Raw genomic sequence first — 26663 nt, 5'->3', positions numbered from 1 at the left:
TTGATTATGGCCTCATAGTGTATGGTGCTTGTGCTAAGACCCACATGCAAAAAATCGAAACGACACAAAATGATATAATTCGTCTTATATTTGGTCTTAGGAAACCAACAAAAACTAAGTTTCTGCTTACTGAGAGTGGACTATCACCAATAAATGAAAGAAGAAGATCTCTACTAATTAAGTACCTTACAAAAATTGAAGCCAATGATTCTCATACCCTGCATAACTGGTTAAGAAATCCATCTATGTTTAGAGGCGTTGCAAATGAATATGCAAATATCCAGAAGAAGTTCCCAGTGCCAGTAAAATCTATTGCACCCACATTCCCCCAAACCCCCCCTTGGAGTTGGTCAACCCCCATAATAAAGACTGACTTCTCAAAGTGGACCAAAGAACTTACCCCCATTTCTTTTATTCAGAAAAAATTTGCCGAACTAAATAATGTTGCTTATAAAAACTATTTCCAAATTTTTGTAGATGGGTCCAAAATGAATGAGAAAGTGGCAAGCGGAGCTTTCTTCCCAACCCATAATATCGCTTTAGGAGAGAGATTACAAGATAATTCATCTGTAATGTCTGCCGAGATAAACGCCATAATCATGGCACTAGATTTCCTCATGGTTAATGAATATATGAAAGTTAATATTAATAATATTATAATATATTCTGATTCTTTGTCAAGCCTAGAACTTCTTTCGTCAGCTTCTCAAAATAAGATGGATATTGACACATTTCTTTGTCTTAGGATTATTGATATTTTTGCTTCAAAAGGTATTTTAACTCATATACAGTATATTCCAAGCCACTCAGGTATAATAGGTAACCATAAGGCAGATGAAATAGCCAAAAATGCTTTAAATATTGACCAGCCAAGTGGGAGACCAATCCCCATTAGAGATATTTACCGCTGGAGATTTACAGAGGTACTGATAATTAATAAGAATCCTACCCCATCACCTTTCCCAAGTAAGCACCTTTCCAAGATTTATCATAGGATTCGGTCAGGTTCAAATGGGCTAAATTTTCAGGCATTTTCATATCAGATTCCTAATTCAAGTGGCGAAGTTCCCTCGTCCCCCCTTTGCAGGTCATGTAATCTTAAGAATGAAACAATAGATCACTGCCTATTTGAATGTAATATGCTGACGTCTGCACAGTATACCCTGCGACGTAAAATGGTAGAATGCTTCAAACACCACAAAATTCCACTAACAGCCAAGAGTCTTGCTGACCATACTCTCCCGCAGAGCACAGAGATCAATATATACTCTCTTATAATTCAACTGCTGGTATCAAAAGATATACTCCAAGAAATCTGAGCAGATACAAATCATACAAGACAAACCAGCTCCATAGCTCTGTCGATCTCACAGAGTGAGCCAAAAGGAAAAGGGCTAAATAGTATCTACTGAAAAGCCCGTCTGCTGAATAAGAAGAAGATTATTTGGGTGTGTTCTTAAATCGTTTGTTTGTAATTACTATTGAAATGCTTCTCATTTAATAAATTTAATGTGATAATAGGCTAGTCTTTGTTGGTAATAGTGCAGTTTTTGCCCTTTTCTGAACATTAGAACGGTATGTTCACTTTATTCATATAAAATAGTAGGCTACAGTTAACATATAGATAAAAAATCCTAGCCAATCATGATATATATATATATATATATATTCTTTAGCTGACTAAGTGGCTAAAATTGATGAAAGTAAATATATATATAGCAATTTTTAAATTTATCAACCAATTGACTAGCCTATTAGATCTCATCCCAGTATGAATTTCAGCCTGAATTAGCCAACTAGTCAGCTAATAATAAAATTATATCGAATACACATTATTAAGGTAGCTAACTATTTAACTATTAGGTAAAATTCTAGTTAAGTTACTTCTTGCTATCTTGGAAAGGGGTTAGGTTAGGAAAATGAAACTTTTGAGGATGGGTATACAGGCTAAATTATATCCTGGGAAGGTATTTTAAAGTACCCACCTCCACTCCTTCTCCTTCTAGAGGGCCCTGAAATTCACCTACATGACAGGTCTATACCTATTGACATTTTGACAAAACAACATTTTACCTTAATTTTCAGTTACCAGTTGCCTTTTCTCTGCCTTTAGTTCTGAAAATGCAATTCCTGTTATTAGAGTAGAATTCTGGGTAAAATTCTAGTTAATTGACTTCTTGCTATCTTGGAAAGGGTTTAGGTTAGGAAAATGAAACTTTCAGGGATGAGTTTACAGGCTAAAGTATGTCCTGGGAAAGTATTTCAAAGTACCCACTTCCACTTCTTCTCCCTCTAGAGGGCCCTGAACTTTGCCTACATGACAGGTCTATACCTATTGAAATTTTGACAAAACAACATTTACCTTAATTTTCAGTTACTAGTTGCTTTTTCTCTGCATTTAGTTCTGAAAATGCAGTTCCTGTTATTTGAGCAGAATTTTGAGCCATATTAATGTTTTTTTTTCAAAATTTAGGAAATGTATTTGCATATCTTTAAAACCTTATAAAATGGAATTGAGCAAAGTTATGAAGCTGAAAACAATTTTGTTGTACTTCAATTAAGCAGAAGATTGATTTTGCAAGGTTTCATTTTTATAACACTCATATTTTTAAAGGTCATCAAAGGTCAGGGCCCTCAAGAGGGAGAAGGAGTAGAGGTAGTTGCTTCAAAATACCTTCCTGGGACATACTTTAGTCTGTAGATTTATCCCTAAAAGTTTCATTCTCCTAACCTAAACCCTTTCTGAGATAGCTAGAAGTCAATTAACTAGAATTTTACCAAATTCTGAGCCATATCAATGTTTTTTTTCTTCAAGATTTAGGAAATGTATTTGCATATCTTTAAAACCTTATAAATTGGGATTGAGCAAAGTTGTGAAGCTGAAACCAATTTTGTTGTACTTCATTCAAGCAGAAGATCTATTTTACAAGGTTTAATTTTTGTAACACACATATTTTTAAAGGTCTCCTCACCAGATCCTCCATTGTATGAAGTGCTTTTCCCTATGCCTGATCTGTCAGTAGGTGAATTAATGGTTTTCAATAGCCTTGAGAAGCTTGATGTAAATAAGTCAAAGGGACCAGACAGTGTTCATCCATGTCTTCTTAGGGAGTGTTGAAAAGCTCTCAGCTACCCCCTGTGCATGCTGTTCCGGTTATCTCTTCAAAATGGGGAACTACCACATGATTGGAAAACATCTTATATAACCCCGATCCACAAAAAGGACGAAGAGACTCAGCAGAGAATTACCATCCCATAAGCATCACCTCTGCAGTTGTTAAGGTGCTTGAGAGATTTGTTAATAAAGCTCTAATTGAACATCTTGAGGTCAATAATATCCTTTCCACATCACAACATGGTTTCAGATCTGGTAGATCTGTGGACACTAACCTTACCCAAACATATGAATTAGTGACTACACTGCTTGATGAGGGTTTTCCTGTTGACATGATTCTTCTTGATCTGTCCAAAGCAATTGACAAAGTTTGTCATGAATTCCTCATAATCAAATTGAGGGCTGCAGGTGTCAACAAAGGTTTTGTACAGTGGATTATGGGCTTCCTTTCTGAAAGATCACAGAGTGTCAGAGTTTTTGATTTGCAAGGAACTCCTCATTTCTCTTCTCCCACAACTGTATTAAGTGGCGTGCCCCAGGGCACTATTCTTGGACCAACACTTTTCAACTTCTATATTAACGAATTACCCACCCTTCTTTCAAATCTTATTACCCTTTATGCTGATGACTCAAAACTAGTTGGAAAAGCGGCTACTCCCTCTGACCAGCAATCAATTCAAACAGATCTTGATAGTCTAGAAAGATGGGCTAACATGTGGCTTCTGACTTTCAATGTTGACAAATGCCATGTAATTCATTTTGGCAAAAATAACAAGCATCATAAGTATTTCCTTCAAGACAACTTCCTTTCTGCTGTTTCCAATGAAAGAGATCTTGGGGTTATTGTAGATCACCAATTAAAGTTTAGCAGCCATGCTAAGTCTGTTTCATCTTCCGCAAATAAAACCCTTGGTATCATAAAAAGAACCATCTCCAGCCAATGCCCTAGAGTTCTTATGAAGTTATATAAGGCGCTTGTACATCCATGCCTGGAGGTTGGAATGTCATTGGTAGCCCCTTTCTTCAAAAAATATAGGAAGTTGCTTGAGGATGTCCAGCATCATGCCACTAAGATGGTTACCAACATGAATAAATTTCCATACGAAGAAAGACTATGTCGTTTGAAGCTGCCAACGCTGACATGCTGACGGAAAAGAAGTGACATTATTTTAACCAAAAAAATCCTCTCTAAAAATACCCTTCCCAGTCTCTTTGCACAGCCCTTGCATTCTGGTACTAGAGGACATTCTTTGAAGCTCTCCATGCAGCGTTCCACGAGTAGACATAGAAGCCACTTCTTCAGCCAAAGAATCAACAATATGTGGAACCAGCTCTCTGAAGAAACAGTTTCTGCTACTTCAATTGACATGTTCAAGTCCCACCTTGATAGGGAATGGCTCTGCCAGGAGTTCCTTTACAATTGGGAAGCTGAAGAATCCTCCACAAGAGTCTAATCTAACAGCCACAATCTACACCAAACGAATTCTTTTTTTTTCTCATGGAGCATCGCAAGGATGGATAATCCTTATATCGCTCCAAGCTGCAATTTAAGGTAATCATAGGTCAAGGCCCTCTAGAGAGAGAAGGAGCAGAGGTAGGTACTTCAAAATACCTTCCCAGGACATTCTTTAGCCTGTATACCCATCCCTAAAGTTTCATTTTCCTAACCTAACCCCTTTCTGAGATAGCAAAAAGTCACTCAACTAGAATTTTACCAACTATTATTATCCAGGTAGCCTAACTAGCCTAATATAAACTTTAGTTCAAAAAGCAAACTAGTCAGCTATCAATACAGTTTTTAATACACACTATAATTAGCTTACTCATTTGCTACTAAAGTCTCACCTATATCCACATGTTTAGATGAACCAACCAGTTGGCTATTAGATCTCACCTATATAGGCCTAGGCTAAATGCTTCAGCCTGAATTAGCCAACTAGTTAGATAATAAGAGAACTTTAGCCTGTATACTTTATAGAATTAGCTAACTAGTTGGCTATTAATGTCCTATGCATATATAAACTTTAGTTTAAAATAGCAAACAAGTCTGGTATCCATAAAGTTTCTATTATACTTAAGGAATTAGCTAAGTAGTTGGCTATTATGATTATATATATGATATATATATATATATATATATATATATATATATATATATATATATATATATATATATATATATATATATATATATATCATATATCATATATATGACAAAAAGATAAATCACCAATGCAACAGCACAAACACATTAAAAAAAAAAAAAAATTAGTATATTATATATATATAACCCAATATATACATGCATACGTACACACATATATACACCCTTACAATGTATATATATATATATATATACACATACATACGTGTATATATATATATATACATACACATACACACATATATATACACATACACACACATACATATAAGTATGTGTACACATATGCATATACATGTACATATATAGATACACACACACATATATACATATATATATATATATATATATATATATATATATATATATATATATATATATATATATATATATATATATACATAATTGTACACATACATACATAATACACATATATATATATATATATATATATATATATATACATACATGTATATTACATACATATTTTTAATACACACATATACATATACATACATACATACATATATACACATACACACATATACATATACACACATATACACATACATACACACTCATATACATGTATGCATATACATACATATAGGCCAGGCCACACACATATATATATATATATATATATATATATATATATATATATATATATATATATATATATATATATATATATATATATGCACACATATACATACATAACACACACATACATATACATATACACATTATACATCATATCTAATATACATATACACATATACATACACATACATATATACATACACATATCATGAAAAGAGAAATCACCAATGCAACAGCACAAACACAAACACAAAAAAAAAAAAAAAAAAAAAAAAAAAAAAAAAAAAAAAAAAAAAAAAAAAAAAAAAAGAGAGACAGAAGGAGAAAAGGAAGACTGTTTTCCTAAATTAGTGATTAATATAGACCAGCACTTGAATGAGGCCTTAACCCTACTCATCCATACAATCACATAGGTCAAACAGCATAACCACACACAATCAACCATAAAGAATAATCCACGGACAGGCAGTCATGTCGTCAATAAGTGTAAGTCATCACTTACCATACACACATATATACACATACATATACAAAAAAAAAAGGAAGACAGAAGGGGAAAAGGAAGACTGTTTTCCTAAATTAGTGATTAATATAGACCAGCACTTGAATGAGGCCTTAACTCTACTCATCCATACAATCACATAGGTCAAACAGCATAGCCATATACAATCAACCATAAAGAATAATCCATGGACAGGCAGTCATGTCGTCAATAAGTATAAGTTGTCATTTACCAAACAATAAAAAAAGTAAAGACAAATAATTCAGAGGCAACAACCCAACACAAGGGCTCATCAGGAGAATACACACTTGCCTATAGGGTTTCAGCACTTTAAATTCTCTACCCAGTCAAGTGTTGTGTCTACCATAGAATACCTATGGTATCCCCATGTTAGGCATCACCCCCAAAATATATGCCTATGAAAAAAAAAAAACAAGCAAATGTAGAACAACCAAGCAACACCAAAACAAGCTTATCCTGTTAATATATTCCTCTGCTTAGCAACAGTAGGTAAACCAAATGTGATAAATTTTACCAAATCACAAATATTAACTCTTTGCAAAAAACCTGAATGATATATATAGATAAGATAAGAGATAAGATATTTATTTCAAAAAAATCACTATCACAAGCCCTCAGGGGGCCGAATTCGGACTTCGGAGTCGACCAATAAAACAAACAAAGCAAAAAACACTAATAATAATGAATAATCAAATTATGTATAAAAATACAAGTCAGAAAAAAAAGTAAAAAAATATAAGTCAGAAAAAAGGGAAGGGGACAAAAAAAAGTCAAGAAATAAACATATATATCTACAAATTAAAAGGGACACTAAAAAAAAGTCCAAAAACTCACAAAAAAAAGAACAAAGCATAAAACACACGAAAAAACATATAGCTTCTAACAGTGTATATGCAGAATTAGCTAACTAGTTTGGCTAATCCACAAAATTATTACATTTCTGTGATTTGTTAGCTAACATTGTTTCTGGAGATGTTTTATTCAACAATTCTATTTCCACTATACTAACAAAACTATTACCTGTCTTTCTTAGTTTTAAATTGGGTAAGAGAGAAAAAAACTTTACCAATAATATATTCTTTTTGTCAAGTGGAAGAAGACCAGCACAATATTTACCCCATTACTTCTGAACATGCTCTTTGTTTGCAAGAATCTCAAGATATTGTTCAGTCTTGTTTTGTTTTAATAAAAAGTGCATTATCTTTTTTTATTCATTTGTCCCCATTAAATTTTTTTAGAGTATAGGCCTACATATCCCAGCACAATAGATTAATGAATTCTTTCTGAATTTATTGATTTAAGTACTGGAAGTGGCTTATCAATAGGCTTACCAAATACTGACAAAGACTTCTGTATTTGTTTAATAGGGATACCACCAGATACCCCCTTTACTTCACAAAGAAAACAATTTGCAAGTGTATTTTCTCTTTATGGTAGACAATCCTGGCTTGATAATGCCCTTTTACAGCTTGCTTTCCCAAAACTAAATTCTGTTGGCTCATCAACTCCCCATAAAAAAAAAATCAATTTTTTCTCTATGCATAAACTATACTTCTCTGTGGTGGATATCCATCTTGATATTAGCCAGAGTCTAAATATTGTCTGGAGTTGACAAGAAGAGAGTAAGATATTTCATATCCCTGACCTCTCCTGCTCAATCATAGTAAAATGATGGGAAAGAGAAAATCTAAATTAATTGGCTCTTCAAATCAGTATTAATCCATGCTTTGCTAAAACAATCACATTTTTTCTTAATCCTGGTCACTGCTCTTGTAATCCCCTTTTCCCTTTACCACCTTTTCCCTAAATAAAGTCAAGTCAGCACCCTTGTCCCTACTCCTCCCCTCCCCCTCTGTTTAATTTTTTTAACATTCATTCTTTTAGTCTAGGACTGATTATTACAAAGAGCCTGATTATTTCTGCAATTGGTAAACTGAAGAAAAAAAGTCTAGAGAATTTGATGGGATATCTGCAAAGAATTTGTTGTTGTGTGGTGAACTGTTTATGGAACACTTAGTAATCCTTTTCCAAATGATATTTAATCTAAGATTTGTCACTGATTCTTTTTCAATTGGATGTTTGACTCCTATCCCTAAGAAGAATCAACCTTTGATTATTACAAAGAGCCTGATTATTTCTGCAATTGGTAAACTGAAGAAAAAAAGTCTAGAGAATTTGATGTGATATCTGCAAAGAATTTGTTGTTGTGTGGTGAACTGTTTATGGAACACTTAGTAATCCTTTTCCAAATGATATTTAATCTAAGATTTGTCATTGATTCTTTTTCAATTGGATGTTTGACTCCTATCCCTAAGAAGAATCAACCTCCTTCTGAATGTTTGTCTTTTTGTTCAATAGGAGTTGAAACTTTATTTTGTAAAATTTTTCAGATATTGATAACTGATGAATTGAGAACTAAATGTACAGTTCAGGCTTACCAGTTTGGTTTTCATTCTTGCCTTGGGTATAGTCATGCCCTTTCTGCTTTATTTGATACAGAAATATATAGTGAAAGTATTGCTTTAGCTGCCCATGATGTAAGACACTCATTTGATTTGTTTCTCCACAAGGAGATTAGACTTGATTTGGGTTTGGCTAGTGTTGATCCCTGCATCCTAGCCCTGCTGGCTGACATGTATGAAAATCTGAAAGTGGAACTTAGGATCCCTCTGCTAGCTAAAGAGTGTACTATTCTCTTATATGATTCTACTCTTTCTCTGTATGGAAATCCCCTTCTCTCAGTAAAAAAGGGGTTAAGACAAGGTGCAATTTTGTCACTGATAGTATTTAATAACAGCATTGTAAAACCACAAAGTCTCTTATGACTTACATTCTGCATGGCATTGATTTCTCTTTGGTAGGTTATGCAGATGATGTGCTGATCCTGAGCTGGTCTCTACATGGGCTAGAAGCTAAATTTATTAAGTTGCAACAAGAGTATACCCATATTGGACTCCAGTTTAATACTGAAAAGTCTGAAGTGCTGCTTTTTGACTCAAAATCAGATGCTGGTTGGAGTGTCACACTTGGTGATTTTATTGTTGAGGTTGTGGATGATATTGTATATCTGGGCCTCCCTATTGGACAGTCAATACTAGAGACACAGCAGTTACTGCTTTCTCATTTTCAGAAACAGTCTTCTTTTACATATAGCTGTATAGTGGCATATAAGTGGAAGTTTGATTGTTGTCTGTTGGCCCAGGTGGACAATGCTATGATTTTCCCTCATTATATGTACCTTGCCCATTTTGGTGCATTTTTACAGCTACAGATAAAAACTGAAATTAGGCTCAATGTACTACAAGTATGCAAAGTTTTTGCTGCATTTACCACTGTGGACAAGCAATAGGTATGCTATGTGCTAGTACAGTGTTGCCAACCCTGAAGAAGCAATTCTGTTGCAAATTGACCAATATAATTCATCATTCAAGACCTAGCTGTGGGCCAGTGTTTGCTATTTTACTCAAATTGTTCTTCAATAGCCAACTGGTTGGCTATTATTAGGATATGTATGCATAAAGCAGTTTGATATTAGCCAAGTAGTTCAAATATCATGTGAACAAGCAAAAAGCAAGATATTCCACATCCCCATTTCTAACACCTGCTGGCCAATCATAGTAAAATGATAGGAAAGAAAAAATTTAAATTAACAAGCACTTCAACTCAATTATAATTTGCATTCTGCTAAAATAATACTTTTTTTCTTGATCTTGGCTACCTCTTTTCTAAACCCCGTTTTTCTAACCCTTTTGTTACCCCCTTTTACTTAAATGAAGTCAAGTCAACAACCTTATCCTTACCCCCTTTTGTCAGCACTTGTTGGTAGACAATCCTTGTTTGCTAATTTCTTTTTCAGTATATAGATAGACACAATTCAGAAGTCAATTTGTTTGCTATTTTATATTTTTGTGTATGCTAAAAGTGTTTTTCAATACCTGACTGGCTGTGTATATTTAGGATGTTTATACATAAAGCAGTTTGATATTAGCCAAGTAGTTTAGATATTATCTAGAGAGGATGAGTGGAAAGCAACAGTTTCCAAATCCTCACCTCTGAATTCTCCCAGCCAATCATGGAAAAATAATGGGGAAGGAAAACTGTTTTTCAATACCTGACTGGCTGTGTGTATTTAGGATGTATATATATAAAGCAGTTTGATATTAGCCAAGTAGTCTAGATATTATCTAGAGATGATGAGTGGAAACAACATTTTCTGAATCCCCACCTTTGACCTCTCCCAACCAATCATGGAAAAATGATGGGGAACAAAAATATAAATTAATTTGCATTTCAAATAACTTTGATAGCTAACTAGTTTACTATTTTAAACTTTTCTATACATCACTTTTCATTTTATACTTGAACTATTTTATAGTTTTCTATTTTCATCAAATAGATTTAACAGCAAAGAAGTAAAATGAAGAACTAGAAGAAAGCAGAGAAAATACATAATTTAACCTCTATTTTTCCACATTAAGGGGGGGGATAAATTAAAGGGAACTGCGTTTGTGTGTGGTATAAGTCAGTGTTTTTAAAAAAATGAAAGTTGTTTTCAGCTTTACAATGTTTTATTCTGAGGAGGAGTCTCTGTGCACTATCCACCTCCACATGCTGTGAAAGTTTCAATTTAATTCCTGTAAACTTTCCTGAGACACTGAAGATACATCCTTTTGCCAACCTTGGAGGTGCATAGTGCATTTTGATTTATTTCAATTTCCCACTCAACTGAGAATTTTAATGTCAAGTATGACTTATAGGCATAACAGAAACAATATACTTTCTCACAGCCTGATTATTACTAATCAGTGGCTGTTAAAGAGCCCACATCCTGTGTAGGAGGATAAAAAAATCAGCCAAGATATCAAGTATATTTTGCCTAATTAGCTGCACATTATTAAAGTGAATACATGTCTAGCTTGCTGAGGACTGCTGAATGGTACTTAGCCTGAATGTTTTGTCTGTTGATTTTTGCCTGTCTGATTGTAGCATTGAAGATGTATCAATTTAATTTATGAGTTTACTTGTTATAACTCAAATAAATTTGAGACAATTTTCCAGTCTGACAAAGGGCTTGTACAGAGGCGCCATTTGGGCCAAATCTTGGGATGGGCATGAACTCCATCTGCCCCCCCCCCCAATTCACTTTGTGTTGCGTAAGAAAAATTTGGGTTTTGGCAGCACATTGATTGAATATTCTAAGTAAAAATGCATTTTCAGCATCCATGTGTTGCTTGGAAATGTACTGGAACCAAATGTGGAACTCGGCCACACTGACCTCTAAGATTAATTATAACAACAAAGAATACAATCAACAAGGTTATGTGACTAAACTGAAAGTGGAAAATTCAACCAGACTACAGGCTGGCATTCCTTGGCCAGAAACTTTCTTATTTAAGTAAACGATACGTCAGTGAAAGTAACCTTCATTGTTATGCTGAGGGTTGTAACCAAAATCTCAGTGTCCCTTCAGCAGAAATCTTCTAGATCAAATATATTTACAAAAAGGAAAAACATAACAAGAAAAAAAAAATATGACAACATTCAAGGTAACAAGGGGAACCGCCGAGCTTTCATCTTTGCAAAATTGTCAACAAGCTGGTTGTAGTCCAAATTTTTTACTAAATCCTTCTCTGCAAATATTAAAAGGAGGTGACTGAGACAATCATCTCCTGTTGTAGACGGCAGGTAGTTTTTCACTATTTCTAGGCTAGAAAACAAATGCTCATTGCTCGCTGTTGTTTCAGGAAGTGTGGCAGCAATACAAAGTACTTTAATTACTTCTGAGTAAGCCACTGGTAATGTCTGAAGATGGTCGACAATGTCTAGGAAGTTTTCCGGCTTTTTCTCCTCATTGAGCAAGAAACGCTTGGCAATACCAGCTTAAGATTCGAGAAGAATGCTGTCGATATCCAGCTCGCCATAAAGAGAAGAGAAAAGCTTAAGCAGCTCTGTGTCCATAAACTTGGTTGAGCTTGGATCCAAGGCTTCGAGCGTACTCAGCACTGGCAAGTTATCTGTCAACCTTCTGTCAAATTCGGCTAGTAGTTGGTCAAAAGTTTTAAAGTATTCTTGCTTCATTTCATCTGCCAAAGTAGTAGTCCAATTCCCAGATTCGATGAAATTCTTCCCTTGTGTCAAAGTTGTCACAAATTGTTTCCGATGCTTGGTGATCTTTTGAATTCTTCATGGTCGTCCTTTCTGACCAACAGAGGAGGGTCTAGTCACGGGTCCATTCACAGCAGGTACTTCAGTTTTGAGTTCTGTTGCAAACTCTTTAGCCTTCTTGAAAAGCGATACAAATGAAGCATCTGAATGCAGGTCGGTGAGTTTGCTTCTTGTGGCCTGAATCAAGGTGCACGATCGAGAAATAACCAAGTCGACGGCGATGGCATGGAGTTGCTGAGACAGCGATTTTGTTGCTCGCATAATTGCTTCTATGTATTGCAATTGGAAGATAACAAGGAATGATTCCATCAAGAAATGATAGGCCAGGAACTGACCTAATTTGGTCTATCAGCTTAGAGAAATTACTGCAAATATTCAGAATTTATAATATTAATATAATCCTCTAGGAAACAGGCATTTGACAGAACTTGAGAATTAGATTATGTATCTAACCTGCTTTCAAAGTTTACAATGGTTGATAGCAAATAGTGTTATTATTATGGCCGGCAAAGGACCCTTTTTGGTGGAAGCTTGGGCCCCCTGGAAAATCTGGGGTGGGCATGACCTCTTGTTGATCACTTAGCAGAATCAGAAGGGTTCTATCCCCAAGAGCAGGGGAAGTAAATAAGAGAGGAGACTCAAGTTCAACTTCAATAAAAAAAAAGTTCAATCTTGTATGTCCCAGCAAATGGTTTGTTTTTATATTTAATTCATACTTTTGTTTTACATTGAGCTAAAGAAGGAGGACATCTTTTGTCAAAAGTCATAGAAGGTAGCCTATATTTATGAAAAAAAACTGGCCTAGACTATTAAAAAACTATTTTAGAAGCAAAAGAATCCAGCTACTCTCAGAAGGTGTCAGATTGAATAAAAAATAACTTTAGATTGAATTCATGTTTTGGTAGAATTATCATTAATCTTGTTTTGAATTTTTCTAGCTCTTCTTGGTGATGCTGCATTGTCACTAATGCTACTAGTTTTCTATTCCAATAAAACTCCTCTACCAAAGATTTATCCTGTCAGTCTCCCAAACTCTTTGAACCAGCTTTATTCCACCCTGTTAAGGGGTATTTATTTAAAAAAAATTATAGTTTTTGTTCATCCTGGTTGCATCTCCAAGGCATAGATGAACCTAGATTTCATTCTTAGTAGGAAGACCAGAATATTTATTCTGTGGAAATGTGGTACGTAAAAGGTAAAATTTGGGAAATGGAAAAGCTTAGGGGAATTCCCACCATCCCATCCCTGATTGGAGGATTGGTTTTAGCCACCTAAGCTTTCATCACCCATTGGTTTCAAGCTTTCTGCAGTTGGTGCTATTAATCCACTTTCATGTATCCATAATTATAGCAATTTTCAATATTTCAGGCTAATTGACAATCTCTAGTATTTATAATGTCATCAAGGAAAACAGCTGGTAGAAGAGGAACAACAAAAAAGAGGGCTCAAAGGGCAACCTCCAATGTATTTGCTATGTTTGATCAAGCTCAAATTCAAGAGTTTAAAGAAGCTTTCAACATGATTGACCAAAATAGGGATGGATTTATTGATAAAGAAGATCTTCATGACATGCTTGCCTCCTTGGGTAATACCTCTTTTTTTTAAATTTACTTGTCATGCACAAATGGATGAGGATTAATATATGAAATTTGTAGCCTAATATTTTGTGCCACCATTTTTCAGTCTTTTCTGAAGGAGTATTTTATACCATTCTGAGGGCTCAAATCCCCTCCCTCTATTTGTACATGAGTTTTCATCTGTCTTTCTTTTGTCTTTGTCTAGTTAAATTTGGTGCTGAAAACCCTGAAACATTAGAAATCAATTTCTTTGGTATTTGGTGTATTTTGTCTCAATGAACTGAGAATTTGAATCATCTTACTTTGTTCAAGCAAGCATTTGAAGGTCATTACTATAAAGTCGTTTAGTGCTCTCTTCATTTAGACCCCCCCCCGATTTTTGTCTTTATTTCTGGTTACCTGTTTCCATAATTTCCTCTTTTTTATGTGAAGTTATAACTTCTTTTTTTTTAGTGTTCAGTTTGTTTGTTCCGTTTGTTGTTTTCTGTTTAATTAATATTAGTTATTTCCATGCCCTATCCAAGCACTCATTTAATGCTTTCCTGGCAGGAATGTCATATTTTGTAGGTTTTTTTTGCATTTAAATAAATAAATATGAATGAAAAAAAATGAATGAATGAGAATTTAAAGCAAACCATACATCCCAATTTTAAACAGAGGTGTGCTGCAAAATATTTTGTTTCTTATAGTTCAAGTATGTTCTGTTTTTTTTTTCGGGGGGGGGGGGGGGGGTGATGAGTAAGCCTGGTCCTGTCTATCCAGGGTGCATCCTTAAGATCCTTTGTCTCACAATGTTGGAAAAGGAGAGTGTTGGGTCAATTTTAAGGGTTAAGAAATAATTTCTTGCAAAAACTTGTAAACCACTGCCAAAAAAAAAGCATAAAACATGTGCTGATTTTCTAGTCAAGCAAACAGCCATATATTTTAAGCAGTGACATTTTCTGAAACATGGAACAACACAACAGAAAAAGCACAAAACATGTGCACAAAACACAAAAAAATTGCACAAAACATGTGCTGATTTTCTAGTCAAGCAAACAGCCATACATTTTAAGCGGTGATATTTTGTGAAACATTTAGTTTTGTCTGCTGTCTAATTGTTTATTTTTATGAGGAATGGGGTTTATTCCAGGGTTGCATTTTGATATTAAGCACAGATTAAATAACTTAGTGGTGTCAGATAAGGAATATACTATGACAGTGTTTTGTGTTATGGGAGATTGGCTGTTAAAACGTGTAAAATGCCATAATACAAGAAAAAACTGACAGATTTGCTCGTTAGTATTCCTGCAGTAAAAAGGGAGAGTTTTAGCTAAACTTTCTTACCCCTGTCAAGAAGGGGGGGGGGCGGCATGCTATGAGATATTCAGTTGACTTGGCTGTGAATTAATCTGTTTTCTTTCCTGGAGAGGGTGGGGATAAACCTAGACATTATCTCTCCTGGATGCAACCCTGGGATCATGTACAGTTTAAGAACTGTTTTTTTTAGGGGGGAGGGGAGGGGTGTAAACATGGTGCTTAGGCAATTTTCTTTGGTATGGGATTGTGGCTTGCTAAAGCTTATGAAAACCTTTAGTAAAAAAGAAGAGAAAACAGATCAAATCATATGTGACAGATCTTATTTGTTTTGATTGGTGTTTAATGACATGAAGAATACAATTAGGATGGATATAGAATATTGATGAAAATATACAAAATATAAAATAGTACTTGACTAATTTTTTCTCAGGTAAAAATCCAACAGAAGATTATCTAGAGGGTATGATGAATGAAGCCCCAGGTCCAATTAATTTCACCATGTTTCTAACGCTCTTTGGCGAAAGACTTCAAGGCACTGACCCTGAGGAAGTTATTAAAAATGCATTTGGCTGTTTTGATGAAGAAAACAATGGTATTATTACTGAGGACAGACTCAGAGAGCTTCTTACAACAATGGGAGATAGATTTACTGATGAAGAGGTATTTATGTGTTTATTTTATATAACATTTTATTTTATTTAATATTTTATTTTTTGTTTGTCAAGTGCTATGAACATAATGACTTTTTTTTGTAGTAAGATAATCAACTTATAAATTTTAGGGTTGTAGTTGATCTGTGTCTCTTGTTGGTTTATCTCTTAGTAATTCACTAATAATTATAAATTATGAATTATTACTGTAGGGCGGCTAGTTGCTGCTTTTGTATCTTAGCATCCAAAGTCTCCCCCTTGAATAAATTAGAACATATTCTATGCGTTGTTGTCATAACAACAATACAAATTCTATTATTATGAACTTGTTGTCCAAATTAATGAACTTGGTTCAACCAATCAAAAAAGTTTTCATAAAAATTCTGATTAGCTGGCGTATCAAAGTTTCAATGGAAAATTAGGGTATAGGTTGTTTCAGTTTTAAAATAGTTATTATAACCTGAGCACTAGTATGCCTCATTCAGGTTTTGATTGGGTTCAATCTTGATGCATGTCAAATTTTATGATAATGGGTCTCCATATATGCTAATAGTTTTCCCTGTTAAAATTAAGCTATTCAACTTTATTAATATTTGAAATTTGAAAGTTTTACAAAGGATTTTTTATTTTTCCCCTATTTTTCAAAAATGTGATTGGTAAAAATAGGAAAACATAGCTTAATAATTTAAGCAACATGATCACGACAGTTCCCAAAATATTTTTGAATGAATTTGATCTTGACTAAAGATCTAAAATTCTATGGTGCCCCATAATGGTGCTCATAGATGCACCACAGAAAATATGTAAGAGAGAGACTTTTATTTTAAAACGACTTTCACTGCGCGTGGCGTCGAATTAGCGCTTTAAGTCAAGTATTGCAGTCAGATGAAACTTATCAAATAACAAAAAAGGAAAAACACAGTGTCAGACAGACACATGTCAGATTAAAACAACCGATCATCATCTAAAAAACTGAGTCAATACAACAAATTCACTGATTAATAATGTTTACAAATGCAGGAATGAAACCCTTCCTGTATCTCTTGTGGATTGGTGGGAAAGGTCGAAGGATTGGGACTTTCTTGGAATTGGGTCTTTGAGGTAAGAGATAAGATAAGATATTTATTTTAAAAAAAATCTCTATCAAGCCCTCAAAGGGCCGAATTCGGACTTTGGAGTCGACTAACAAAGCAAAAAAAAAACAAAAAAACAAGTCAAACTAAACTTGAACAAAATAAGTCAGAAAAAAAGGAAGGGGACAAAATAATCAAATAATACAAAAAAGAACAAGAAATAAATATGTATACCTACAAATTGAAAGAGACACTAAAAGAAGTCAAAAAACTCACAAAAAAAGAACAAAGCATAAAACACATGAAAAGCACGTATGAATAAAAAGGGAAACTAAACCAAAAACAGGGGGGGGGGGGGAAGAAAATAAGTGCAACGACCTATGCATCACCTTACAAAAAAGGGAGAAACTAGTTGGATATTTTATTCATTTATAGAATATCCAACTTAAAGGTTGGATATCTTGAAAGGTCGGGATCTTAAAGGTTGAAAGGGCGGGAATAAAACTTGGAAACAGGGGTTTGTCATGGCTTTATTGCCAAACCGGGTACACAGGAGGGTTCTTCTCTCTGATAAGGTAGTGAGCTGGAAATGCTTAAGATGAAAGTGATATGGGAGTTTACCTTGACCATAGATAATTCTTAATGCTCGCTTCTGGACTGACTATTGAATAAGATAGGGAAGTAGTTAAGCCAAAATTCCAAACCGGACAAGAATATTCAAGAACAGGGCGAATAAAACTTGTATAAATTCTTAAAAGGTAGAATGCAGGGCAAGAAAACCTTGAAGAAAAATCAGTTAATCAAAAAATCAGAAAAATATGTGTTGCATATATAAGTTATCTTTTGGGGGAGATGGGTGGGTTTATCAAAGCAGGAGAAAATAGGTAGATCATTGAAATGTTTAAATTTTGTCAAATGAAATGAAATTGTACTGCCTGGGTGTTTCTGGGTATTCTCACTCTAGTTAGACAGTGAAGGTGGGGAAAATTTGAGGGTAAATGATATATTCTTCTTTCCAAAGCGTTTGTATAGTTAACGTCTTCTTGTATGCAAACGGGAGATTTCACTTGGACTTTTTAAAAAGACTTTTTGGTCATTTGTTTGCTGTTTGCTAAACTGGTTTTAAATGAAGCAGGAATGGGGGCGTGCTCTGCACTACGTTGTCTGCAGACAACTTAAAATTATGGTAAGGTTTTTTTCAGTCATAACACTTGGAACATTAGATTATTTCCCATGTTTGACTGGGCAACTGTTCGACCTATTGGCGTTGCCTCAAGGAATTTATGACAACCTCAGAATAAAGTGATTCATTCGCAAATAATGAGTAATCGCAACACACTAAATACTCATTACAGAACAAGCCACCTCAGCAGTCGCGCACGCTTCTTCTCTATCCCAATTGGCCCAAAGTTTCACATTTTACTTGCTCCCGTAGAGCTCCAATTTTTCTAAACACTGTCTTAGACCCCAAGTGCAAAATTTGTTTCAATCAAATGAATTATACACAAAAATGAATTATCATTAACAATTGAACCGCAATATATAAACCCATCATCGCGATAAGGAATATCACTAATGTGCTGATGCGGCACTGTTGTGATGCGGGATCAAACCAAAACTTTTGTGGTCGACCCTGCAAGTACCTTTTGGTAATCTTTTTGGTAATTTGGTATCTTTTGGTAATTCATGTAGGAAACGTGTAATATGGAGCTCGTTTATTAAACTCCTCAGAGGAAGTGGCGAAAGTAAAATTTGATTATCGTTTTTAAATTAAAATTATCATTGTTGAAGAAAAAATAGTTCCATTTTCTTTTTGTCGTAAAATTGAAATTGGTGAATATTTCCTACTATTTCTTAGTACAGGACAAGCAAACCGGCCATCCGTTTGAGAACAGCATAGCATACGGTTTTTGGAAATTATCTCCAACGTGTAAAAGTGACAGGTACGATCTTTAGGCATAATTTCGACGACTTGCAGTCGTCATTTTCTATTTATCAGATTTTCTAATTAAGACATCATATAACTCTCGTTATCAATATCAGAATATTTACCTCCCCCTCCTATTCTTACCCTCCTAAGGGAAAAAAAATACTTTACATAGTAAATTAACCGAAAAGCCTACCGGACCAAAGGCTGAAAAACAGCGTAGCCTATATTTTCTTTAGTCCAGCAAAAAAATAGTTTGCCCATTTCATACCCCCGCTTGAAAAAACACAGCCCTTATCTGAAAGTTCAGATTCGATCCCCAAGCTGTGAGACAAAACGAACTATACTTACCAAACTACTTATAAAATTTATGGTCTTTTATTTAAATCTTGATCGCATAAAATCTTTATAATGACATAAACAAACTTACCTTTAGGCAAGATTAAAGGGAGAAAGAACCGTATGCTCTCCATATGAGGATTCAGAAACCAACTGACTGATCTTATCTCCGCCGTCATGAGAAGCTGTTCAGTAACAGCTATATAGCATCAGGCGGTAGTTTTCAGTTTAGCCATTTGCTGCCTGAATCTCACAGATGCGGCCAATTACATATTGTGCATTGGACATTTATTGGGCAAATATCCTAACTAGGCAATTAGTAGTGTTCCTGCTAGCGTCATGGCTAGTGCTAGATACCATGTTAAAAATAGGTGTTATTACCCCTGGGCAGTTTGCCTCTCACGAAGACAATATCTGTCTTGGTTCTACTTAAATTAGCTATGGTTCTCAAGTCTTTCATCGCTTCCATAAGGTTGATATTTCAACAACTCTGAAAAAGCTATACTAGCTTTGCCTCTCACAGAGACAATCTGTCTTGGCTCTACCCAAATTAGCTCAAATCTCGGATCTTTTTTTTTTTAGGTGTAAGTGGGTGATTTACGCCAGTTACCAGCATGAAATTACTACTACTACTACTACTAATAATAACTCACTGCAGCACCAAGCCGCCTGAGGCCAACACAGCTACGCACGCTCCTCCTCCAACCTAATCTATTTAAAGCCTCCCTCTTTACACCCTCCCAGGAAGTTCCCATTTCCTTTAAATCTTTATTTATGACATCCTCCCAACCCAGACAAGGACGACCTGCTTTCCGTGTAGCCCCGGACGGTTGGCCAAAAAGGAAAATCTTCGGTAATCTGTCATCCTTCATCCGTAGAACGTGGCCTAGCCATATTGAACATTAAAAAGTAAATTAACCTAAAACAAGGAAAGGTAATCCTTAAAAACAATGAATAGTTGTTCTTTTTTCCTTGATAAAAACCCATTTATAAATTTTTAGAAGCGTAGAAAGATACCTTCCTCTCTTGAAACTGGTCAGGCTCAATTTATAAAGCAAGTATAGCGTTAACAATTCAAGTTTTATTTGCGATACAATTATATAAAAATCTCCTGCGTCTTATCTTAATTATTATTGCTTTTTTGAGGTATTTCTTATTTCAACCGCAATGATGCTTAGGGATTTTTTTTTATCTTGCTTCCGACCGCAAACAGTTTTTAATCTACTTTTGTCATGCCAACTTTTTATATTTAAAAATATTCGTCGCACCTTGTACGAAAAATATTAATTTGGCTTAATTAAGGGTGCCTAATGTGGCAGATTTAATCCATATAGTGCATATTGACGGTATGTGGCATCAGAAAACCAAAAATATTATTTAAATAAGAGCCCTGTCGAAAAAGAGTATGGAAAGCTGATTCTCCGAATTAACGCTATTTTGGGGTACTGAGTTGGCCTCTGGGGGCTTTATCCTGTGATGAGTTTCTGCTGCTTAGGCTCTTTTTTTATTTCTGCTAAATTGCGTTCTAGTGTGAAAAAAATGGATTACAATTTACTTTATGTAGTATAACTAGGTGTCGTTTAATTTCAAGCCTTGTTTGTTATTTCAGAGCCCAAAACCTATAGATTTGTAAATTTACAATTCAGGCACAAAATAGTTCTTTAAATATTTTCAAATTACCAGAATTTGAGCCCAGCCAAAACCTTTTTTTTTCAGTTTCAGCTTATGTGCATGGCAAAGAACATTTTAGGAAGGAGTTGCGGAATTTCAAACGCGAATGTAAAGCGAAGTTTTGAGGGATATGAAAGCCCCCCCCCCTCCTCAGCTGGGTGGTTGCCCCCTAAGAAAGATCCTTAGCTTTGTCCATAGTCACAATACTTTAACCTCAAAAACCTTTGCGGAAATCTTGAAATTGTGCGCAATACTTTAAAATTGTTTTTAGTAAGAAGCACAACGAACGGTCATGGTCATCTCTTATCCTACAATAAAAACTGGGAATCTTCCAAAAGATCAAGAATTTTCCCAATTCTTAAAACTACGTTTTCTTACACTTGTGACTATCACAAGCAAACATTTCTCATTAGAATTTAGCAAAATTTAACTTACTTCATTTTCTTTCTCTTTAATACCTACTTTGTTATCATACCAATTCGGTATTGACGAATGATATAAGAGGGTTGATATTGTTTTTTTTTAACGATTCTAGCTCCACTCTACCCTCTTGTTTAAACTGTCTTTACTTTTAACTAAACTGATCCAGCAACTATAGATTCAAATGGATGTCATTTCTAGCATCACTCATTTTGTGAACAGACAGAATCTGGCATCAGTACCCAAGCAGGCTACTTATGATAAGCTTAACTGAATTCAATTAAATGGGACTGGGCTTATTAGGACATTGAACCTACAGTATTGGGTTCTGATACAATCAATAGCTGTTTTATCTAGGAGAGGGAGCTGTCGTTTTTTTTAATATGAAATACCAAAAAGTATATATACTTAAAACCCCCATCCCCTCCCTTCATAAAAAAATCTGAGAAATGGGAAAGGCAGCCAGTAAAGACTAAATAAGTTGCCTTGCATTTTTTTTTTACCAAGTAGTCGAAATTTTTGAAGTTGTTTTATAATCAATTGGTATTAAATTTAGTTTAAAAGACCAAAGTAGTACAAAAAGGTGGAAACGCCACATTTGGGCTCGAAAATAAGGTTTGCCTATTCCTGAGGCAATATTGGTGATAAATTGTCGTAACAAAATGGAAAGGAACGCAAGCACTGTCTGCACTTTATCGTAACTACTTTAGCAGCGGAAAAGGGTGGGCTAAAATGTCATATCCTGTTTTTGTTCGACGTTTTGACCTAGTAAATCTCATCCAACAGGACCAAAATTCAACCAACAGGTCTCCCTGACTAGTGACTTTAAATTGGTGTTTCATTCGTTTTTCTATCTGCCATACGTTCAGCTCGACAAAAACGGATTTTTTCAATTGCGTTTTTCTCGGAATTTTAAAAATTGCGGTTACGACATTCTTGTTTTCACAAGGCGAGTTTTCGACGAAAATACCCCTAGAACTTAACAAAATCTAGAGGGAAGGCCCCCCCTCTACCCCCTCTCCATTCCCAAATTAAAGCTTTTGTTGGGCCATCATTAAAGTCGGTGCATGTTATCGACAAAGAAAGTTCTTTCTTTCTTTTATTTTTCGTCTATTATTACACTGGTTGAACTCTTCAATGATATAGTCGTTTTTGATACTCTAGTATATCGTAAAAAATATGAACTGTTTTACAAATATATTGTCAGTAAATTATTTGCTACCTCTCAGTGGAAAAATCTTAATTTTAATAAAATTGGAGAAAGATACGTTTTAAGTTGTGATTTTTGTTCAGTTTGTGCGTGTATTTGTGATTTTCCTATATATTTATATAATAAATTTAGCCCCAGCACCCAAGTCCAATTCAGGAAAGGTAAAGTTCTTTGGGGCCCAAGGATCTTGGACCTATGTTAACCATATATTAATCTAGAAAATGATCCCAATGATGTTAATATAGTAAGCAAACTCATTTAAAACAAATAAGACTCTTTTCATTAATACAAAACATCAAGCACTTAAACATTAAACAGGAACCTGCCCTAATGTTACCAATTGGGAAATAGTGGAGGAATCTGTTAAGGAAGAAGTGAATGAAGTGAGGTAGTGTGTTAAGGAAGGTGTGAGGTAGTGTGTTAAGGAAGAAGTGAGTGAAGTGAGGTAGTATGTTAAGGAATATGTAAGGTAGTGTGTTAAGGTGAGAGAAGTGAGGTGGTGGGTTAAGGAAGAAGTAAGAGAAGTCAGGTAGTGTTTTAGGGAAGCCATGGGCTACAATCAACTAAGTATCGACTGTGTTTTTACTTCTGTTTCTGTTTTTGTCTGATTTGTTTCTATTTTTCCAAAAAATAAAACAGAAAGGAGAATCAGGTTGTTTTTGACAGACCTGTTTCTGTTCTATTTTTTTCATCTGTTTTTTTTCCGTTTCTGTTTTCACTTCTGTTTCTGTTTTATCAAACCTGTTTCTGTTTCTAGTTTATCTTATTTTTTCAAAAAAAAAATGAGCAGAAAGTAGAAACAGGTCCCCTGTTTTTGACAGACCTGTTTCTGTTCTTTTTTTTTCATCTATTTTTTCGTTTCTGTTTTACTTCTGTTTTGTCTAACCTGCTTCTATTTCTGTTTTCCAAAAAAAAGAACAGAAAGTAGAAATAGGTCATCTGTTTTTGACGGACCTGTTTCCGTTTCTTTTCTCTTCTGTTTTTATTTATTTTTTTTTCATCTGTTTTTTTTTCGTTTCGGTTTTTCTGAAAAACAAAAACAGTGCCGATGCATGCTACCATCTATTGGTAGCATATTATGAATGATGTAGAGTAAGCAGATTACGCATGATGTAGATTAGATGTTGATTCAAGTTTGGTTTACAGGTCGATGAAATGTATAGAGAAGCGCCAATTAGAAATGGAATGTTTGACTACATTGAATTTACTCGGATTCTGAAGCACGGAGCCGTCGATAAAGATGAACAGTGAATTCGAAGCTGAGTTTGTTGCTAATTTAAGTGGCGAAATGTGAAGTTTTGTTCTAGCCTTTTTATCTTTCACTCTGATTTAATTTCTCTTGTATGACATTGCTTTTGCGTTAGACAAAGGCAAAGGTTCGATAAGGTTTGCGGTCAAATCTATACATCAAGATTGTATTGTTAGACTTTATGGTTTAACTTTACTTTTTTGTGTCTTCTTTAAATCGGAAAACGTCAATTTTTTAGCAGATTTGACTTGGCTTTTTCACATATTTAAAAAATCTGAAACGATTAAGACTTAAAGTTTTGTTTTACAATAATTGAAAATTCTTCCCTTTTTTAAAATTAAAAATTCAACTCTGTTTCAACCCTAACAATCCATAATCTAATAAGAATTATGAATATTTTTCAAGCCTCTCAATTTAGTTCACATTTAGCCCTACTCCCTGGTCTCTCTCCCTCTCTCTCTCTCTCTCTCTTTCTTTTTCCCTAAATTGACTTTTTGTGTGACATTTGACTATTAATAACTATCAATTATGAAGGATAATTTTATTGATAACTAATTGGATTGTTATTCAAGAAGGAGACCTCTCCCCTTCTCGCCGGAATTTTATTTTAAATAAGACCATATTTTCGTTAAGAAACTGACAAAATTAAAATTCCCAAGTTTCTACTAAAGAGCTGCCAAAGTTTGATATTCAATGCTTTCGGATACTAAAATAATAAGTATCTAAAATGTATTTTCCTTATGATTTTGTTTGTACTTTTGCGCCATTTGTTTTAAATGTTATCGAGAGTGCCTAGTTATAAATTGTACTTAGAGTACTAACCCTTTTATTTATGTATCGGGTTTTGGTTTACTAGAGTACATTCCAATTGCTTATTATTAATCAACATGTTTTGAATTTTTGTAGGCACAGGATTTTGTCAAGAATATATTATGAAAATTCACTGGTCTCTCGGGTTTGTTAGAATATGATCTTGTCCTCTTGTGTTGTGAATGATTAATTAACATTTTCACTGTAACAAATTAATGTATTCTATCAGCTAACATTTTTTCATGACATTAGATTTCATCATTATCTAGCTTTCTCGTCGAGTGTTACTGCAAACTTAGAAGAAAGGAAGTTCAGGGAAAATTGTTCCCGAAAATCTTTTCTTCCTTTGAAATCCTCACTTCCCCGCGGAAAATTTCACTCCCCTTCCCCGTGAAAATTAATAACAGCCACATATTAATAACAGCCGCATTTTTTAATTTAAAAGGGTTTGAATAATCCCCCCCCCAAAAGTCCTTCCGTGGACCATCCTCTGAAATCCCCTCCCCCTCGCCGCGGAAAATTTAGTCTGCGCGAAAAGTATTAAGAGCCTTGGAGAGGTGCCCTAAAACCTTCGTAAGAGCATACTCAATAATTTCTTGTTTTTTTTTTTTTCGCGATCGGATTAACAGCGTAGTAACAGGATGCATAGACAAAAAGACAAGCACTCGATTATATATATATATATATATATATATATATATATATATATATATATATATATATATATATATATATATATATATATATATATATATATATATATATATATATATATATATATATATGGATATATATAAAGCATATAAATATATATATATCATAAAGGCAAAGATGTACTAAAGAAGACTGACCCGTTTCTGTGGATCCTTGAATACTGCAGGCTTATCTTAGTTTTGACGAGGTTTTTGAGGAGACTAAATTTCATATAGGAAGGGGGTGGGGCAAATAGAAGTCTGAGGGTAATAGTTGACCCATCCCCCATAGCAAATCACGTCCCTGCTTAAAGGATCCTCAAACATTATTATGTTTCTCTTGTTCTCATTTGATTAACCTGTTTCTTCATTTATACGCCCCTCCCCCCCACTCCTAAAAAAAATGTCTTTCCATGATCTTTGTGATTTAGCTGGTAGAATAATAGGAATAAAAAGAACACAGATTGCCTTATGTGACAAGTGTTTTAAGATTAAGTTTCCCTGTGAAATAGGCAATTTTAAAGCTGTAATTGGAACTAAGGGGACAAGGTACTTATGTCATTTCGTTCATTAGTTTCAGATCTTTATGTTCACCCAGCCCAAAATTTTGATGTTGCTTACGCTTATTCTTTGGAGATGATTTGAAATCGTTAGTAAAAAATTTCCCTTTTTCGTATTTTTTCAACGTTTTATTTTCAATTTTCAAAATGCAGGCGAACTTTTCAAATATAATTTGATAGATTGATAAAACTGAGTCTTAGCAATTGAACAATATCAAAATTGTCGTAATACATAAAAGTTACTAAGAAAACATAGGCATTAATTGATTTGAATGCTAGGGATCTCAACTGAATAATTCATAGATTAAAAGAACTGTTGCCAAGATATTTTAATATCTAGTAGCCTAGATAAAAGAGTAGTTGCCTAGATGTAAGCACAGTTACCTAGATAAAAACACAATTGCCTCGATTATTTGGTTAATAAATATTATAAACTTGTTTTTGGCTAATGAACACATGTTTGTGTAAACATGTCATACTACATTAATTGTTTATTTATTTTATTTCGTAATTCTGCAACTAAAAACAGCGCGATATATGAAAGTGCTACATTTAACACAGTACCAGATAAGAAAAAAGAAAATTTATGGTAATCAAGTTTGTGAGACTGTAATAA

General features: G+C 34.3%; 1 protein-coding gene across 1 annotated transcript; it reads left to right on the top strand.

Moving 5' to 3' along the window:
• The first annotated feature begins 1438 nt into the window (after positions 1-1438).
• On the top strand, positions 1439-24928 carry LOC136033600 (myosin regulatory light chain sqh). The gene is made up of 4 exons (XM_065714380.1): positions 1439-1575; positions 13939-14155; positions 15877-16106; positions 23883-24928. The coding sequence occupies exons 2-4, from the start codon at positions 13966-13968 to the stop codon at positions 23985-23987; spliced, it is 525 nt and encodes a 174-aa protein (XP_065570452.1). The 5' UTR covers positions 1439-1575; positions 13939-13965; the 3' UTR covers positions 23988-24928.
• Positions 24929-26663: the final 1735 nt, after the last annotated feature.

This window comes from Artemia franciscana, chromosome 12, assembly GCF_032884065.1.
Source record: "Artemia franciscana chromosome 12, ASM3288406v1, whole genome shotgun sequence".
Taxonomy (NCBI): domain Eukaryota; kingdom Metazoa; phylum Arthropoda; class Branchiopoda; order Anostraca; family Artemiidae; genus Artemia; species Artemia franciscana.
This window is presented reverse-complemented; position numbering and strand designations above follow the sequence as displayed.

Bases quoted from the DNA above. Each gene is read 5' to 3' on its own strand.
- LOC136033600 (XM_065714380.1), top strand. From the start codon at position 13,966: ATGTCATCAAGGAAAACAGCTGGTAGAAGAGGAACAACAAAAAAGAGG. The intron at 14,156-15,876 runs GTAATACCTCTT...ATTTTTTCTCAG, and splicing joins TGACATGCTTGCCTCCTTGG to GTAAAAATCCAACAGAAGAT. The intron at 16,107-23,882 runs GTATTTATGTGT...TTTGGTTTACAG, and splicing joins ATAGATTTACTGATGAAGAG to GTCGATGAAATGTATAGAGA.